At 34.3% G+C, this 19,102-nt stretch overlaps 3 protein-coding genes across 5 annotated transcripts; 1 reads left to right on the top strand and 2 right to left on the bottom strand.

The window, feature by feature from the left end:
- Positions 1,354 to 4,221, bottom strand: LOC104751696 (tRNA modification GTPase MnmE-like). Of its 2 annotated transcripts, none has more exons than XM_010473698.2 (10): positions 3,964 to 4,221; positions 3,552 to 3,874; positions 3,217 to 3,355; positions 2,915 to 3,036; positions 2,601 to 2,804; positions 2,440 to 2,499; positions 2,191 to 2,329; positions 1,995 to 2,113; positions 1,681 to 1,899; positions 1,354 to 1,595 (listed from the first exon to the last, which is right to left on the bottom strand). In XM_010473698.2, exons 1-10 carry the CDS (start codon positions 4,133 to 4,135, stop codon positions 1,398 to 1,400), a joined length of 1,695 nt encoding a protein of 564 aa, XP_010472000.1. In that variant the 5' UTR covers positions 4,136 to 4,221; the 3' UTR covers positions 1,354 to 1,397. The 2 variants fall into 2 exon arrangements, with proteins under 2 accessions (XP_010472000.1, XP_010471999.1); XM_010473697.2 differs by having other exon boundaries at positions 3,552 to 3,877; positions 3,964 to 4,219.
- On the bottom strand, positions 4,624 to 9,854 carry LOC104751695 (sulfate transporter 1.2-like). Of its 2 annotated transcripts, none has more exons than XM_019237589.1 (13): positions 9,404 to 9,854; positions 7,593 to 7,931; positions 7,453 to 7,501; positions 7,146 to 7,353; positions 6,884 to 7,058; positions 6,734 to 6,799; positions 6,521 to 6,634; positions 6,300 to 6,416; positions 5,795 to 6,208; positions 5,512 to 5,702; positions 5,336 to 5,421; positions 5,151 to 5,227; positions 4,624 to 5,034 (listed from the first exon to the last, which is right to left on the bottom strand). In XM_019237589.1, exons 2-13 carry the CDS (start codon positions 7,917 to 7,919, stop codon positions 4,891 to 4,893), a joined length of 1,968 nt encoding a protein of 655 aa, XP_019093134.1. In that variant the 5' UTR covers positions 7,920 to 7,931; positions 9,404 to 9,854; the 3' UTR covers positions 4,624 to 4,890. The 2 variants fall into 2 exon arrangements, with proteins under 2 accessions (XP_019093134.1, XP_010471998.1); XM_010473696.2 differs by lacking the exon at positions 9,404 to 9,854 and adding an exon at positions 8,020 to 8,982.
- On the top strand, positions 15,053 to 18,793 carry LOC104751694 (sulfate transporter 2.2-like). The gene is made up of 12 exons (XM_010473695.2): positions 15,053 to 15,415; positions 15,502 to 15,550; positions 15,634 to 15,841; positions 15,964 to 16,138; positions 16,243 to 16,308; positions 16,411 to 16,641; positions 16,728 to 16,854; positions 16,977 to 17,263; positions 17,821 to 18,014; positions 18,101 to 18,195; positions 18,279 to 18,355; positions 18,495 to 18,793. Exons 1-12 carry the CDS (start codon positions 15,113 to 15,115, stop codon positions 18,645 to 18,647), a joined length of 1,965 nt encoding a protein of 654 aa, XP_010471997.1. The 5' UTR covers positions 15,053 to 15,112; the 3' UTR covers positions 18,648 to 18,793.

The following is a 19,102-nucleotide window of genomic DNA, read 5'->3' as shown; positions in this document are numbered from 1 at the left end:
TTGGTGCATTGTGACCTCTTTACACATTAAAATTAGAGACAAAACATAGTGGCACATTGTACCACAATGGTCGGTCTCAACATCGTAGATCTCCATGAGATTTTTCCCATCCTCAATGGTTTTTTTTCTTCTTCCAAGGTAGTCAATCATAAAACAAAAGTTAAACCTAATTCATTTAATTGGCTATAGAATGTGATAAGAAAAAATTTAGTGGTTAATGATAATAAAATGTGGGTGACAATGAAGGTACAAAAACAGAATAGTAATATTACTCTATTTTTTTTGGCAACTCACTGAATGGGGTTTACACATTAGACATTACCCACCAATACAATGTTATGAAATAGAGCTTCGGGATGGCAAAATATGCTAGTAAATGATGGTAAGAGAAGATAACAATTCATAGACATTAAAAATTCATTTGATTGAGCGACAAGAATCGGAAAAAAAACTCACGATTATGTTTGTAGATGTGTGATTCGTTGTGTCTAATTGAAAACAATTTTACAAAGCTTTATAAATATACAATTTTAAAATTTATCCATCACAATAATTTTACTAAAAGTTTTACCAAAATTTTTACTTTATACAATTCTTTCTTATAGATTTACATTCGGTGTGATTGGTGAACAAAAATAAAGCAGTATAAATGTTACAACTTTGAATTTTTAACAATCAAAAAAGTTTTACTAAAAACTATTAAAAACTTGACTTTCAATTTTTTTGTAAAGCTTTCCGCTCTTTTATACAGTTTTACTTTATTTGGTAACAGCTTAAATTTCAGTTTATAACTTTTTTTACAGCCTTGTTTACTTTATCAGAGATCCGTATAAACTTTTTTACAACCTTGTTTACGTTATCAGAGATCCGTTACTGCTTATATGTAGTATACAAGTACGACCGATTGATGAAAAAAACTTGTGTCTATTTTTTTTGGGTTTATTTTGAAATGAGAAATGACAAGCTGACGTGGAGTTTGGTGGTACTATTAGATGATTTGGTATGACTGAGAGGACAAGTGGACACAGGTGAGTCAAAAAAGTGAAGAAGAGACGTTTAAATTTTAATTTAGTTTTCTTAGACTCTCTCTGATTGGTTCGTGTGTTTTGGACACAATAGCAAAAAGTATATTATTAATTACTAGTCTACAGTAGTAACCAAACACCAATTGGTCCCAAATATCAATTTCTGAAGTTGATAGTGGGCCCTTTCTTTTTCACTAGTGGGCTTCAACATCTGGTCCACTTTCTTCATTATAATTAATTTTTGGTCTGGTATGTTCTTTTCCATTAGTATTCCCCTTTCCATTATTATTTTTTTGACTAATGTTTTCTTGTTAGTGAGACGAGAGGAGGGTTAATAAGCATAACTTTGATAAAAAGTAGCAACGGTTGATTTTATTTACCGATACAAAATTTAGCAAAAATGGAGGATAAGACCTCTTCAGAGACATCTTCTCCACTGATCTGAGCAAGAGCCAAAGCAGCTTCTCTCAGCTCGATCGTCCAGAAATCTATCGGAAGATGCTCATCTTCGATTGCTTCTCTCAGCCTCACTAGCGCTTCTTTCGTCCGCACCAGTTGCTCGCATTGCCTCTGCATAAAACACAAAAAAGAAAGGGTGATAAATGTAACATTCAAAAGTTCATGGACAGAAACATAATTTTAAAGGTAGACAGACCTGATTCACGGTCCACTGATGTCCTCCACTGGGGACACGATCAAGGCCAAGAATCTCCAATATTGCATCTTCAAGCTCTTCAATTCCTTGACCAGTAACTGCAGATGTCAAGACAGACTTATGGAATACTTCTTTTTCCTTTTTTCTCTGATCTTCTAGCAGTTGATCGCAACAATCAGGAGGAGCACAATCTATTTTGTTCATCACCAGAATCATAGGCTGTTTCAAATGAAAGACACCCCAAAAAAGTCATAAAATGAGACTAGTAGTGGGGAGAAAAAGAAGAAAAGAAAAAAGGTGAATATCGAATTTACCTTATCAGATTGAATCTTATGTAGCAGCTCAGTGTCTTCTTCAGTCCAGCCTTCGACAGCATTCACCGCCATGATTATTACATCAGCAACCTTAGCAGCTGTTTCTGATCTTTCAACTCCTGCAAAAAGTTTTCAATATCTCTCTATCAAGATCTGAGCTTTGGCAAAGATTCCCCTAGTATACTTATATACTGACCTATTTTTTCGACAATGTCATTGGTTTCTCTGATACCAGCAGTGTCAAGAAGTGTGATAGGCACACCACGGACTGTAACATTAGCTTCCACAACGTCTCGAGTTGTTCCCGCAACTTCTGTAACAATGGCTCTCTCACTCTGCACGCTAAATTTAAAGCACCAGTGGAAATGTGACTCTATTTGAATAAATAGACCGCAACTTTCAGTTTTTACAATGAAAGAAAAATAAAGATCATTCTGTTCCATACTTTGCTCCAAGCATTTAGAAGACTTGATTTCCCGACATTGGGACGCCCAACAATAGCTATCTACAACGTTTCAGTAAGAAAGATAAACAAAATATGAAATACCATATACACTTAAAAAAGCTTCAAACATGTACAAGACACATATTATTCCTAAAATTTACCTGCAACCCGCTTCGAAGAAGCTTGTCATAGTTTGCTGTATCCAATGCACTTTCTACGTCTTCAGCCATGCTGTTTATTTTGTTAATTACTGAGTCTATATCCAATGGCGGCATTTCATCCTCAAAGTCTAAACGAGCTTCAATTTCAGTGAGGAGTTCAATGCATTGTGCTCTTAATGATTTCACCAAAGATGAAAACCCTCCCTAAAGACAAAGAATAGAGAACAACTCGGAAGTTATTAAGAATGATCTTAGGCAAAGCCCCACTAAGCTATTAAATACAATTTATCATTAAAAAAACACAAAATGCATGCCTGAATCCCTTCCAAAGCAGCATCTGCAGCAGCAGAAGACTTGGCCGAAATCAGTTTTTCGACATTTTCAGCTTGCGATAGGTCTAAACGCCCATTTAGAAAGGCACGAAGTGTAAACTCTCCTGAATTCACCGCAAATTCAGCAAAACATCAGAATCTATAAGTAAAACTCACAGAGGTAAATCGAGCATTGATTAAAGAGCCTGATTCTACTAATCTTATAGCTAAAGCCCTCCTATTAAGTCTTACATAATTAAAGAAACTCAATGACGAAATCTACAGAAATAGTTCGAGTATCTGACCTGGTTCTGCTAATCGTGCTCCAGCTTCAACACATGTCCTCAGAACACGCCGCAGACAAACTTCGCTCCCGTGACATTGGAGCTCAACTACATCTTCTCGAGTGTATGACCGAGGAGCCAACATAGGCACAGCTAAAACCTAACAAGCAGCCACACTTCAATGATCAGAACCTAACCAAAATGTGTACAACAGCAGACAACTAGAAATGACAAGTAAAATTCAAATGCTTTCTCAGTTAAAATCATGATCTAAGCATAAAGCCAGTAATTTGAGGGCCAAGAAATCGAAACAGAGAAGTGTAAACTAGCCAAATTAAAGAACTTTTCAATTCTACCTCGTCAACAACATTGCCACTTGAATCAACAACAACTCCATATTCCACGAAATGACTCGTGGGCCGCCATAAACCCGAATCCGAATCCGAGTCCTCCTTCTTCCTCCTTTGCTTAGCAGAACGAAAGACTCTTCTAGCAACTTCCACAGCCTTAGGACCTGACAATCTCACGATTCCCACCGCACCAGGTGGCCCACCGATGGGGGTTACGATCGCCACAATGGTACTTGTGCTCTGAAACCGATCGACGTTATTGAACGCATCGTCTACCTTCCCCAGAAGACCCAGCACACGCTCATCTCCTTTAAACACTAGAGAGTTGTCTTCTACAAAAGAAAGAAAAAAACCCCATTAGCAATAGGATTGAGATGAAATTAGAAACCTACGGAATCGTTTTCAATGGCCCCTTTACCTGATAACGCAGCGCGAGGTTTAAGAAGAGGGGTTTTAGGAGAGGAAGAGAATAAGACAAAGCATAGATTTTTAGAGACGGGTCTTGAGATTCTTCCGCCTCGGGTTATAATCGGAGAAACGTGTCGAAGAAGGTGAACGCCGACGGAGCGGAAGGAGAGGAGACTCAACATAGACACTGCTGCAACCAACCTAAGCTCACGGATAACGCCGGCGGCAGCAACGACTCCAACAAAAAGAGACAAAATCAAAACGCAGCGGTTTCTAAAATTTTCACAACTGAAATGGGTTTTCGTGATTCAACATAGTTTGGGCCTTTGACATATAAAGCCCAACAGATATAATAATTAAAAAAACGCAGCGTTTGGTTTGTGAAGGATCTGTAACCAGTAGTGTCTTAAAATGAATCTGGCTTTGCTTCTGGTTCAGATTCATATCTCCAAACAAAATATTCGCCAACCAATCTAATTGACTTATTTGGATTGTTTATTATTTATTTTATAGATAATTTTTTTAATATTCCATTTTAAATTCCAACTTGTCACATTATTGAGTTCCCATTTGATTTAAACCAAATTATTCCAGATAAAATAAATCTCTACGTTGGACATCCTAATCATAGTTGTTCATACATTTTTGGGTTTTCTAAACTGATTAGATAGAAAATTTTTAATTTACAAAACTTTATTAAAAAAGTACAGTAGTAGAACAACAAGACGCTACGGGGACCCAGAGGTCAACTTTACACTTGACCTCTTATCTTCTTATACGATAGAAGAATCATAAACAAAAGGGTCCAAAGACCAAAATTACAATTGAAGGCAAGAGTCACTTTCTTCACTCTACTGTACAACACTTAGAGAGAGCGTCTCCCTCTTCTTCTTCGACATTATCTTCATTTTCATCTTCTCCTTCTTTCTTGTAAATTTTATACCTCCTCGGAGAGTTTTGGACAGCAAGCATCAACGGCGTCAGCTACCGTCAGATAGATATTGTCTTCTCCTAACATGTCGGCAAAGTGTGACAAGTGTAGCTTGCCTATCACCAACGGTCCAGGATTCGCCAGAATCAACTGTTTATTATCACAAACACACAGAATCATCAGGTAACTATTCTTTAACTAATTCACTTTGATTGCTATTTAGAATAGATCATATAATCTCTAGATTCATGTCTGTTTATATGTACCTGAATGTCTCTTTTTTGGAGAGACTTGTATAAGTCTTCTAAGGCGTGGATACCACTTGTATCGATGTCCGTAACAGCTGAAAAAATAATGGTCTCCGTTAGTCTTTGTTTATATAAGAAAATAAAAATATTGACACTAATTAAGAAGGAATTAATTTATTAAATAGGAGTAAAGTTTAACTTACGTGACATTTCGATGATGAGAAACTGAATCCTGGGTAGGCTTGTTGCCTTTACCTTTTCTTCTTCCTCATGTAGCCATCTCTGAATCCTGTAAATTACAAGGGTTTCCGAATTAACATTCTTGTGAACCAAGTAACAGTTCTTGGTATAAGATTACACTTTTGTTTTAAGGTTTTACCTTTCTCTAACGTAATTTGAGTTGGAGAAGTATATAGCAGAGTCAACACGAATAGTAAGAACCCCTGGAACCATAGTGGCTTCAGGATACTGTTGAATATTTCTGTAAACCGAAGTTCTTGGAATATTTCCGAGAACTGCAGTTCTAGGTCTTGTTACTTGCAAAAGGATCTTAGCAAATGAGATAGAGACCTGTCCACAAATAAATTCACTTTAACATCAGCAAATTAACAACTACATAATCATCATGTATAGAGGGTTTCGTTTTCTTGACATGTACGTACCGCAATGAGAAGTCCGATCTCAACGGAAACAAAGATGACGCCAAAGAAAGCTCCCATACAAGCGATGAAATCAAGCTTATCGACCTTGAAGATCAAAATAGCAGCTGGGATATCGATCAAAGGAATCACGGCGTTGATGATGATTGCTGCAAGGATGGCGTTTGGAGTGTACTTAAAGAGAGGAGTGAGGAAGAGCAATGTCAAGAGAACGACGATTGACATTATGATGTTGGAAACCGCTGTTTGACATCCAGCCATGAAATTGACAGCTGATCTTGAGAACGATCCAGTAGCAACGTAGCAAGAAGACATCGATCCTACAACGTTCATCATGCCTAATGCTACCATCTCTTTGTTACCGTCGATTTGGTAGTCTTTCATCGCAGCAAAGGTTCTTCCAATCGCTACAGCTTCCTGTCAAAATAGTTTTGAAATATCTGATGAGGAAATTTCGCTTATGGATTTGAGAGATTTGAAGTCTGAGTCATTGATTTGGACTACTTACTGTTAAAGCGACCATGCCACAGACTACACCGATGCGGATACCCTTAGCAAGGTTATCACCGGAGAAGTAGATTAGATGGAAAGAGGATGGGTTGATACCTTTGTCAAGGTGTTTCACCTTCATTCATCAAAACAAAAAAAATGAGACATTGTATTAAGTCTTAACTCGATGTTGAATAGTTTGAGGCGCAAGTAACTACTTAGATTAGGTTGAGATCTTACGATTTGGACTCCTTGTTTGTCTGCTCGGGTTATGTAGACAAAGAAGGTAGAAATGATAACTGATATCAATGGCGCAATCGCTGGCACCCAGAACAGTTTCTTGCTCTTCTTCCCCTGTTTCCGCATTAGGTCAAGAGAGATCAGAATCAGATCGAAACAAAAGAATGAATTAAACTATTCGATGTTTTTTGTTTATAGATATATATATCTTACAATGAATTTAGAGGTGAGCAGGAAGGTCAAGAACGATGCACCAATGAGTATAGTCTGCCAATTCCACTGCAGAGCCCAAATGATACAAATTAGTGAAAGGATCTACAAAGTAGTGTTTAGATTAGATAAAAGCAGAAGAAGGATTCTTACGCCGTGATGAGCCGAGCTGAAAACGGAGTCAAGAACAGCAATGATATCGGTTTTCTTGGTGAATTTCTTGATCCCGAGGAAGCCTTTAAGCTGCTGGAGAGCGATGGTGATGGCCGCGCCACCCATGAAGCCCACCACAGCCGCGTGTGATAGGAAATCGATCAAGAACCCTAACCTAAGAGTAGTAAAGAAGATGAACATTTTAAGAGCCTTTTCTATCGTCAAATAAGAAAGATAGGAATAAAGAGATCAATATTTTTACCTGAAGAATCCAAGGGCTGCTTCGGTGATACCGGCGAAAAACGTGGCAGTGAAGGCAAGGCGGAGATATTCATCAGGACTTGTGTTTGGATCAATCTCAGCTCGTAGCAAAGTGCCTATCAATAGAGAAACCACAGCAACGGGTCCAATTGCTATATCCCTCGAACTTCCCATACAAGCATAGACCAACGGAGGAACGAAACTCGAATCTGTAAAAATCAAGATCAACACCATATTTAATTTTATCCCCTGTTTTTCAAATGACGTCAAGTGTGATTAATTAAAGATCAAGTCAAAATCAAACTTACATAAACCGTATTTAGGATCAAGATTAGCCAACTTAGCGTATCCAATATCCTGTAATCACCATGGAATATAAGCAACAAAGCAAGTGTATAGATAACTTGTGATACAAGTAGTAGTGATACTTGAGTTTAGGGTTTTTCACCTGAGGAATGCAGAGACTTGCGATGGTTAAACCGGATATGAGATCGCCACGAAACTTCTTGAGATTGTAGCTACGTCCCCAATCGAAGACAGGGAAGACGGACTGGAGACCGAGCATGAACTGCTTGGACCTAGGCTGATCCTTAAAATCCCTTAGAGGATCATCGTGGAAGAAAGTTTCTTTGAATGTGTACATGAAATCCTTGAACATGTTTGGCTTCGGTGGGATCCCAACCTTATGCCGGGTGGGAGAAGATTTGATCGGAAGATTTCCACCGTCCATAGCCGGACTTAGATCTCCGTCTACAGGGTGAGCTCTCGACGACATAGCTAGGTTTCTCTGCAAACAGAACAAGAGATTTAGTTAAGTTAGTTTGTCAAGTTTTTGAGATGATATCAATAGTGTAGATGGAGTAATGGAATCGAACCAGGAGAAAGGATAGATAGATAGCTGGAAACGTGACTAAAGTGGATATTTTGGGTTGAAAGGTGACTTTTAAGTGTGATTTTAGAGCAACATTGATGAACCCTTACTTATAACGAAAATACTATAGTATGAGATTAGTTTTTTTATTTAATTTTAATGACAAGAGAGTGTCATCGTATATAATTGATGAATGTGGATTACTAAGAGACCAAGTACATTACGAAAATTGAAAAGTCTAACTAATAGATTTCGATTTTATATTTGGCTTGATCGACATTAAATTAAAACAAACCAAGTCAATGGTTTACTTTCTGCCATTAGGAGAGATCGTTGACTTGAATAGCCACGTGGCAGATAGTGAGATTTTAAAGGAATTTTATATGGTTAATGCCAACAGTTATCCCTAAATAAATGACGAAAATATAACGTTTTACTTTCAGTTTTATACTTTAAATTTAGCTTAACTCGAAAACAAAGCCTAACTAATTAAATAGTATTTGATCCCCGAAATTTCTTACCTTTTTTACTTCAGCATAGATTTTAGAAACAAAACCATAAAAAACATAGAAAACAAACCTAAACTGAACAGAAAGTTAGAAAGAATACCTAAAATTAAAGAAACTACATATGGGACCTAACTCATAAGTATGTTATATTTTGGTGGTTGTGGTTCTAATTGGTTCTCAAAGTATGTATAGATGTTATGTAATTTGGTGCATATGTATAGGTTAATTAGTTAATAGAATGCATTAAACTAAAAGTTAAAATCACTCAGTTTCCAGACAAAAGTTTTAATTTGTGCAAGTTGATGAACAGTGGCTAGCTGGATTAATTTCAACAAAATAGCCGCTATCGTTTTTCAACCAAAATTTTCCAAAGTAATGTTTAAATATCAAAGCCAATTTCGATCACAAAAGATGAAATAAAATAAAAACTTAAGATTTCTCATATTCGTCTCACTAATTTTTCTATTCTAAGAAATAAAAAACCTTTTGGTACAAGTTTAGTTGGAGACAAAGTGATCACCACATGTTTTGAGTTCTGTTGACCTTGTAATGCAGACAAGTATGGATGATTGATAGTGAGTTAACTAGTACCTCATCGAAATCCGAAGAAACAATATAAATGTAAACTTCCTGCACCAGACGATACCTTCTAAATATTTTTCCTAGTTCTATGCATTATATTGTATACAGCCAATAATTACACACAAAATTAAACAATTGAAAAAAATAATCAAAACCTTTAACCAGAATAAAAAACAAACTATGGCATATGAATGCACGTGTATTAGTTGTATTGAACTAAAATTAGGTAGTGGGGATAAAGTAACTAATATCAGATGCATAACCATTGATAGTTGGAAGGTGAAAACCACCACTAACCTGGAAAAGAAACAGAAGAAGAATTCGATCTGTCTCTCTTTTTTTCTTTTTCTTATAGGCCTTTTTGCTCCAAAGATCTTTTCACGTGATTGATTTATTAATTTGTTAAAAGCGAAAAGGGATTTTTTTTTCAAAAAGTAGGGAAAAGAACTAAAAAGAGATTTAAGAATTGAAGAAAAAGTACACGAGAGAGACACAGTTACAACCTCCCCTTTTTCAGATTTTGGAAACGCCAGATTGTTTCACTATTCTTTTCTAACTTAAAAACCAGCAAACCTGAATGATGTCCAGGTTCACTGAATCACTCTCTCTCAAATTAACAAAAATACAAAACCCTAATAATATTCAGAAAGAAAAGAAAAAAAAGATAAACATTTCCTGAGAAATTAGATTTTGCTTGAGAAACAGGGGAACACAAAAAAAAAGTATATCACAAAAGTGAGCAGAACAAAAAAAAATTGATCTGGGAATTTATAAATATGATTATTTAAATGAAATTAAAAATAAAATTACAAGAGATAAATATCGTGATTGTCAAATATTTTTCCAGGAAAAAAATAAAAATATAAGAGGTGATGATAACGACAGAAGTTATGGAAACTACAAAGCAAGAAGACCGAAGCGGTTCAGATCACTTGTTATTACGAAAGCGCCACTGGCTCCAAATCGAGAAAAAAAAAGCGAAAAGGTCAAAAGAGAGGAACCGATTTTTTTGGGGGCTAGAGTTGACCTTGAATCTGGACTAAAGTGTGGCTACGTTCGTCCTTACTACATTAGCCATTGACTACGTATTCGTCACGCGCTAGATATAGTGCTTTGCTGGCTACGAGCTATTGGTTCTCCATGTTGGTTCACGGCCAGCCACACACACTAGTTTCTTTTTTATATCTTTTATTCGTCAACTATCTTTTGTGTAATAGACATACTGATTTTTCTAAACAACTATTGTATAAGTATCTGTTTCGATTTGTATACGTTATCATTAAACCTATATTATTAGTATTTTTGTTATACGCACGCACGTACAATTGAGGAAGGTAACAAATGATTTGTTGTACTATCACAATATATCACAACTCACAAGCGTAACCTTGTAATTAATGTATGCATATATGCTTCATGGGCCAAGTTGAGATGAGAAACCAAAGTACCAAGAAAAAAAAACATCATGGGATGTAGGACCAAGTATTTTAGATAATAATAATGTCAACTGTTTTAGGACCTCATGCATGACTCATTACTCATATGTTCTTGAAATCGATCTTGTACCTGTTGTTGAAGGTAAACTAATTTATCAGTATCTTTACCATGTCAAATTTGAGTACTCCTGTTCTTCCTCTGACGGTATATATCATTAAGTTTATAGCAATTTTGCATATATATTTTCATATGTTATGCGATATCATCATATTTGGATTTTTTTTTTCTTTCGTTAAACTGCGGAAGTTCAGACCTTTGGCTCATAATTTCATTTGATACCCAAAACCAGTTTTTTACTCTATTCCGATTTCAAGAATGTATTTCCAACACAAAAAGAGATTGAAACCGAAGAACGTACAAATAAATCAACCCCATTATATATATATAATATTACTATCAGTAGGTCATCATCCCTTTCACATTCATATCTTTGGAGTTTAAAGTAACTCATGCTTAGATTATATATATGTCACCAGTCACGTAAAACTACTATAAGTTTTTTTTAAACTACTATAACATTAATGTTCTATATATATAACATCCTACGAAGATGAATAAGAATTGTGACAATCATGTTAGAAATTGTGAATAAAAAATCTGTACTTTGCCGACCAGAAAAAATAAATCGATCGGTTATCTTCTTATATTCGGGGGACATAATCAATTATAATTTTTCTTCTTCTTGATAGAAGTACAAATATGCAATATTTAAATTTCCAGGGTGCCGCCCAAAAGAGGGTCAAAATATCTAACAAGTCAACCGTTCAGAACAAATATATTTATACATGAATTGTATAATTAATTATATATGCATTTATTTAGTAACGATGACAAAAACAATATTATGTTCGTATATGAGTATGTATCTTAGCTTTGCTTTAAAAAAAAAAAGAGTATGTAACTATATATGTATGTTAGCTTGGCTGGTTAGAATTAACTCGCTTATATAAAACATAACATTTATAAGTTTACAGTATTTGGTTTGTATAAGCTATAAAGGAAATTCGTAAAATAATATTGATTGGTCGATATCAACTACCAAGTAATGCAGCGTTTGCACGTAAATTATTAGAATAGACACTACAACATCTTTACTTAACATAAATAATATTATTTACAATAATTGCAAGTTGCAAAGAAAGATTTTTAAAAGTATCCTTTTTCCAGTACTACTTTTCAAAAATATCATATTTAACAAAAATTTATTAAAAATGCTACTTAAAATTTGATATTTATTTATATATGTGTAAACTTATTAAAATATATAGTCTCCGAGTACTTGCTATCCAAAAATACCTTATAAATCTTATAAAATTTTATAAATTTATATTTAATAAAAATATATTTTGAAAATTAAGAGATAAAAGAGACATTTTGAAAAGAGGTATACCATTTTGTTCAAAAAAAAGAAAAAAAAGTTCGAAAAGTTCTATTTTAAAATACAAATTGAAATATACAAATTGAAGAATTTGTTTTGTAAAAGTATTTAATCGATTAATAATATTAATTAATAATCATATATCTTAAAAAAAATTTGTGATAGTATGAATGAACTTTAACAGGGAAAGAATAATATTCCGCAGACCGCAGCCCTCTGGCCTCTGCTACTGCCAATATAAATATATTACTATATGTAGCATTAGTGCATTACTAAAACGATATGGTGGGAATAAATTTGTAAAACAAAGAAGAAGAAGTTCTCTATCGCAAACGCCGACAAACAAGAAAATTTTGGTAAATACTTTATAGTGCTACTGCTATTGTGATGTGAAATGGTTTTTGACTAAACTTAAACGCAGCAACCGAAGTTGTTTGCAGATGTTATGTTTACAGACGATAGCAGCTAATCCAGTAAACTCTTTAATCACATGTTATAAAATACTCCATTAACTGTATTGATGTAATTATTTATTAAGGCACCGTCGATGGACGCGGCCACACGTCGAATTTGCCTTTTAGATAAAGGTGTCATAATGTTAAGTTATATTCAAAGAAAAACAAAGATTTTCACGTAGATATATCTATTCCTGATGTTGTAATGATCTTAAACAAAAGAAGACAAAAAAAAATTGTCATAATGTGTTAATTATCTCGGTGAATACATTCGTTTTGGTACATAACTGCAAATTCGTTAAGATATCGTGAATTACTGGAACATCCGTGTGGCTATAAAAACATTAGATCAGTTCAAATCAAAATTATTAGCATGTTAATTATTACTAAGATATTATACCTGAGTCGGGTTTTATTATTTAGATGATCATTGATTGGTGAAGTTTAATGTCATGACAATTCGGAAACTAAGCGAACTTAGTTCACGCTGTAGAGACATGTATGTTAACGACATAACCCTATTGCACATTTAATACTTTTCCAGCTGTCCGCATTGCTAAATTGCACATCCCCGGTTGTGATACTGTCTTTGAAGATAGTCATCTGGGAGAATTATCTCAACTCTTTGTTGTCCATGTGACACTAATTGTTCTAGTTTACTAGTAATAGTAAATAACACAGTGCATCCGATCCGAAACATGGCGCCGTCCAATATCTTTAACTTTTTTTTTACCATATATATTACATTATTACTCATTTGTTATTTTTATTGATCCGCAAACTTTCACATAAAAAGAATTGGCTTTCTGGAGCTGCGTTGGACCAAAGAATCCCACGTACGAGTCTATGACTATGACCTTAAAGTGGCTAGTTTGGAGGATTCTGGTGGATGAAAAAGACTAAATTAGTGTAGAAGTGAATAAGAGTGGTTCATAGTGGAAAGATAAGAGAACATGTATATCACTCATGCTTAGATCATGACAATACAATAAATAGATTCCTCTGGTTTTGATAATAGTAAAAAAAAAATCCAGAACGAAAACAAAGTGGACCGAACATGCCCTATGACCACATCTCATCCGTTCATTTCCATATTCTTCCATATAAAAAGATAAGAGAAAAAGAACCAAAACAGAAAAGAAAAGAACAATCAAATCTTGAATAATCGCATTTCTTTTCGTCTTCTTTTACCTTCGAAATCAATTATTGTATAGCGTGCCTTCTTGGTCCATCAAACCAATTTTGTTTTATTTGGCAACCCGGACGTCTCCACTTAAATATTCGTTTTGATTAGAGCTCGTATGTTATATAATGTTGATGATTTGGATATTGACTTGTCTGTTAATTTCTGGAAATTTTTGTAAAGAATGATACTGATTATTAAATGTTGAGAAAAGTATAAGAAATTAAAAAAATTACCTGACCCTCCAAGGTTGGTCTGTTACAATCGCATATTTTGATATTCGTTGCGCTCAAAATTTTCAAAAGTTGATTAGAAATTCTTAATGAATAAATAAAACAATTCATGATTTTATAAATATTGGTAGAAATGTATCATCGTTTCATAATTAGTAGGTTAGTAATACGTACTGTTGATTAAACTTTTTCCATTAATTAGTGTCTGGGGTGGTCTCAGGCACACAAGAGGTTTTTGGTGTTTACGAAGGTGGATCAGCCGGTATGCTATCAATTTCAGTCCATAATACAGCTGATATTAACCAATGAAATATATATATTTGGTCAAAACTAACCAATGAAATATATTATGCATTTTTTCTGTTGATTTTGTACGAATGATCCATACAAAATCTAGAATTTTTTACTTTATTCAATCATCAATGTGTTCGCGATGACCAAAATGGCCACAATTAATGTTATACATACAAAAAAAAGGTCACAAATTAGTACTTTCTGATCTTCACCTGACTAATATTCTTAAGATTATGTACGGCGACCGTGATACATTACGACAAAGTTATCATGTATTTGTAACATGCCCTCTTGTTGGTATGTTCATTTTTATAACTCAAAACCAAAAAAATATACATTCGGATAACAACATTCGATGTATTATTATACAATAAATAATTACAAATAAATCAACATATAGGGGAAAGGTACGTTACTAATTTTTTAGATATTATTAATAATTTATTTTTTTAAATGTTTTTTGTCTTCACATAAGCATTCACTTGGAAACTAGTGTTATACTGTTATTTACATCAAACCAGGAAATAAGAATGTTACCTCATAAATCATAAAAAAAATCACTCAGAGTGTCAAATTATGTGCTCTACGAAATCTCCAGCATAAGAAAAAAAAACATTCTTATAACTAAAACTATTGTTTCTCTGAAAACATATTTACAAGTTCAATATCCTATAATTTTAACATTAAAAAATTAGTATTTTCTAAAGTTAATTAGCATTAAAAATGGTAGTTTTGAACAACTTTTTCTACATAAAGTAACAGGTTTTTTTTTTTGTTGAACAACAAAAGTAAAAGATTTTAAGTTATGCATTTAATTCATATTCAAAACTAAGGACCAAAGTTTGGAATTAAATATTTTCTATTTAAGTTTTATGACAATGGCAGTATATATATATAGAGAGAGAAGGCTTAACACAGAGCTTAGTTCTCTATCACACACTTCCAAACCCCACAAAGATAATAAAAATGGGCATAGAGCTTCAGAGCCACCATGAAGACGGCCCTTCCGAAGAGCCGATATCGCGGTGGCTGGTAGATACTCCGGTGCCACCAAGCATGTGGCAAGAGCTTGCTGGGTACATAAGAAAAAATGTGTTCTCCAAGAAAGATAATAGGAGGAACAAGACGAAGAGCTCATCATCAAACCCTGTTTACTCTTGTCTTAAATCGTTGTTCCCTATACTTATCTGGGGAAGACAATACAAACTCAACTTGTTCAAGAAAGATTTGATGGCTGGTCTCACTCTCGCTAGTCTTTGCATTCCTCAGGTAACTTGACTCACTAATTACAATATATGTCGATATAATCAATGTTGGATTCCGATATATATACATTTTTCAATTTCATTTTTCAGAGTATAGGATATGCGAATTTGGCTGGACTTGATCCAGAGTACGGCCTATGTAAGTCCAAAACTCCAGTTGTGTATAGTTCCTTAGGTTTTGGCAGAGAATTTAGTTGAATTTTATTTAAATATACATAACAGATACAAGTGTGGTACCACCTTTGATATATTCGACGATGGGAAGTTCGAGAGAGTTAGCCATTGGTCCTGTGGCTGTCGTTTCGCTTCTGCTTTCGTCAATGGTTCGTGACCTTCAAGATCCGGTCACCGACCCAATTGCTTACAGGAAAATTGTCTTCACGGTCACGTTTTTCGCTGGCGCCTTTCAAGCCATCTTTGGACTCTTCAGGCAAATTGCATAGAGATTCATTATATATTTATATAATATTAATATATTCGTGGACCAAAACAACGACGACAAAGGTGTATTTTAATCTGATAAAAAAGTATATGTTTATTATATTGTATCAGGTTAGGGTTTTTGGTGGACTTTTTGTCACATGCTGCACTTGTTGGGTTCATGGCTGGTGCTGCCATTGTCATTGGTTTACAACAACTCAAAGGTTTATTTGGTTTGTCTCATTTTACCAACAAAACCGATATAGTTTCGGTTTTATCTTCGGTTTTCCACTCGCTTCACCATCCGGTACGATCGAGTTTTTATTTTATTTTTCCTTCTCAGTTCTTTTTGGTTAAATTTGTAAGTGAGGAATATTGAATTTGTTTCAAATAGTAATTATACTTTTGCAGTGGCAACCTCTGAACTTTGTCATCGGTAGTTCATTCCTAATCTTCATTCTCCTAGCGAGATTTCTCGTAAGTAAATTCAAATTTTCATATATTAATACATCCACATCAAAATAGTTTGTATTTAGTAATTCATTTGGATTGGTTTATACTTTATATATATAAATTCAGGGGAAAAGAAACAAGAAATTGTTTTGGATACCGGCAATGGCACCGCTAATATCAGTGGTATTAGCAACACTAATCGTGTATTTAACCAAAGCTGAGACACGAGGGGTTAAGATTGTAAAACACATTAAACCAGGGTTTAACCAACCTTCGGTTAACCAATTACAATTCAGCAGTCCACATCTCGGTCAAATCGTCAAAATTGGTCTTATTTCTGCAATCATCGCACTCACGGTTAGTAATAATATTCTACTAATTTAGTTATTTCTCTCTCATATAATCACTGATTAATCTGTAATTAAATCAAAAAAATAATACAGGAAGCAATTGCGGTGGGGAGATCGTTTGCGACGATCAAAGGGTATCGTCTGGATGGGAATAAAGAGATGATGGCTATGGGATTTATGAACATCGCTGGCTCTTTTACTTCTTGCTATGTAGCTACCGGTAAAAACTTTCCTTTTTTTTTTTTTTTTAAATCTTCAGGTTTTATTAATTTACATAACATAAGTTAAACCGGTTTAGTAACGGACACGGATCAGTATAGCTTATGTTTCTATCAAAAACAGGGTCATTCTCAAGAACGGCAGTGAATTTTAGCGCTGGCTGCGAGACGGTGGTTTCGAACATTGTAATGGCGATTACAGTGATGATTTCGCTAGAAGTATTAACGAGGTTTCTCTACTTCACACCAACGGCGATTCTGGCGTCCATAATCCTGTCGGCGCTTCCAGGACTCATTGATATCTCTGGCGCTTTACATATATGGAAACTCGATAAACTCGATTTTCTTGTCCTTGCTGCTGCCTTCTTCGGTGTCCTCTTTGCCTCAGTTGAGATCGGTCTTCTTCTTGCCGTGAGTCTCTCTTTCTCCTTCATTACTGTTTATTTTTGTTGCTTNTATCCGGAAAAATACAACAAAATATTGATTGATGGGGGGGGGGACCTAAAGGGTCGAGGTTAAGTCAACTAAACTCTCTATCAAATCATATCATGTGAACAAATTATACAGGACTAAAAGCGTCAATATCTCATAGTATATAATTAACCAAATAAATTTGTTTTAGATGAAGCTACTAGGCCGACCAAATTCGCTGTTTATAGATAGACGCTCAAAGACAAAACATAGCAATAATGTATAATGTTTTCAGTCAAGTGATTTACTACACATATATTTTGTTGGGTCACAAAAATGAAGTTGGGTTGTTGATGAACACAACAAATTACCTTTGACAATGGACTATTTCAAAGAATAATCAGTTTCTAATTCAAAATTGATTGATCTTTTCTGAGATGATTTTGTTTTCAACTTATTTATTTATCGCATACCAAATTCCATTTTCGTACGGATTTGGGGTTTATATCATGTAGAAAAAAATGAATTTTAGTTTGAGTATTTGTATATTTGTGTAGGTGGGGATATCGTTTACCAGAATAATGTTAAGTTCGATAAGACCAAACATTGAGGCCTTAGGGAGGTTGTCAAAAACAGATATATTCGGTGACATAAATCAGTACCCAATGGCTACTAAAACTCTAGGACTATTGACTCTTCGAATCAGTTCTCCTTTGCTATGCTTTGCCAACGCCAATTTTATTAGAGACAGGTTAATTTCTATTTTACTATATTTTCATTAATTTATTCGTGTGTACACTTTGATGACTTTTATTTACTTTTTTTTTTAACTTTCAGAATATTGAATTCAGTTCGAGAAGTAGAAGAAGAGGATAATGAACAAGAAGTTCCAAAAGATAAAGTTCTTCAAGTATTAATACTCGACATGTCTTGTAAGCCTCCACATTCTATGATGCTAATTTATAGATTTTCTAAATGATATATCTAGTAAAAAGTTTACAAAATAATTGTAAAGGCGTGATGGGCATCGATACGTCAGGAGTAGTTGCACTTGAAGAACTACATAAAGAGCTGGCTTCTAATGACATCCGGGTAGATTATTGAAAATTTCTTGCATAAACTACATATTATATAGCATATGCTCCATCAAATGGTATTCATTCTCTTGTTACATAGGTGGGTTCATTGGTTATTCAACTTACAAATTTTCCTTTATGCTTTGGGAATTCAGTTAGTGATCGCTAGTCCGAGATGGAGGATTCTTCACAAATTGAAGCGAGCAAAATTGGAGGAGAAAGTGAAAGAAGAAAACATAGTTATGACAGTTGGAGAAGCCGTAGATATACATGTAAGAGCAAGATCTACGTCACACGATTTGTGTTGATATATGTGAGCTTCACAACCAAAACATATAATCTTGTGGTTTGTGATAATATTGTTGTTGTGTCGTATATACAGCCTAATAGTTTTTTTTTATTTAGAAAATCTACACATGACTAATTAAATAGTATAGATCCCAATGCAATATGACATATGAAATCTTCAATCTAATGACATGATTTGACTTCGTTATCATCGCTGTGTTTTTCTGGAATAAAACTATGAAGTAATTTTTTATGGCAATATATCTCATGTATATATGTATGTTTTCCTTTTTGTAAAAAAATGTCACCTCAACGATTGCTCTTATGATGCATTTACAAATCATCCGTAAAATATGCATTTTACATATTGTATTTCCTTCTATGGTTGATGATATCTATAATCAATTACATTCCTAAGTTAATTAAAAATAAAAAAATCATATTCACTCCTAAATGATAAAACCTGTAATAAAAC

The sequence above is a fragment of the Camelina sativa genome, chromosome 16, assembly GCF_000633955.1.
Source record: "Camelina sativa cultivar DH55 chromosome 16, Cs, whole genome shotgun sequence".
Taxonomy (NCBI): domain Eukaryota; kingdom Viridiplantae; phylum Streptophyta; class Magnoliopsida; order Brassicales; family Brassicaceae; genus Camelina; species Camelina sativa.
Note: the sequence above shows the minus strand (reverse complement) of the source record. Positions and strands in the feature narration are given on the sequence as shown.

Excerpts from the sequence above, each read along its gene's own strand:
- LOC104751696 (XM_010473697.2), bottom strand. The coding sequence starts at position 4,135 with ATGTTGAGTCTCCTCTCCTTCCGCTCCGTCGGCGTTCACCTTCTTCGA. Across the intron at positions 2,805-2,914 it reads CTGCTTTGGAAGGGATTCAG|GGAGGGTTTTCATCTTTGGT; the intron begins GCATGCATTTTG and ends CTTTGTCTTTAG. Across the intron at positions 1,900-1,994 it reads ATAAGATTCAATCTGATAAG|CCTATGATTCTGGTGATGAA; the intron begins GTAAATTCGATA and ends CATTTGAAACAG.
- LOC104751695 (XM_019237589.1), bottom strand. The coding sequence starts at position 7,919 with ATGTCGTCGAGAGCTCACCCTGTAGACGGAGATCTAAGTCCGGCTATG. Across the intron at positions 7,354-7,452 it reads TGATCCTAAATACGGTTTAT|ATTCGAGTTTCGTTCCTCCG; the intron begins GTAAGTTTGATT and ends TGATTTTTACAG. Across the intron at positions 6,209-6,299 it reads GTGGCATGGTCGCTTTAACA|GAAGCTGTAGCGATTGGAAG; the intron begins GTAAGTAGTCCA and ends CTATTTTGACAG.
- LOC104751694 (XM_010473695.2), top strand. The coding sequence starts at position 15,113 with ATGGGCATAGAGCTTCAGAGCCACCATGAAGACGGCCCTTCCGAAGAG. Across the intron at positions 15,416-15,501 it reads CTAGTCTTTGCATTCCTCAG|AGTATAGGATATGCGAATTT; the intron begins GTAACTTGACTC and ends TTCATTTTTCAG. Across the intron at positions 18,015-18,100 it reads GCCAATTTTATTAGAGACAG|AATATTGAATTCAGTTCGAG; the intron begins GTTAATTTCTAT and ends TTTAACTTTCAG.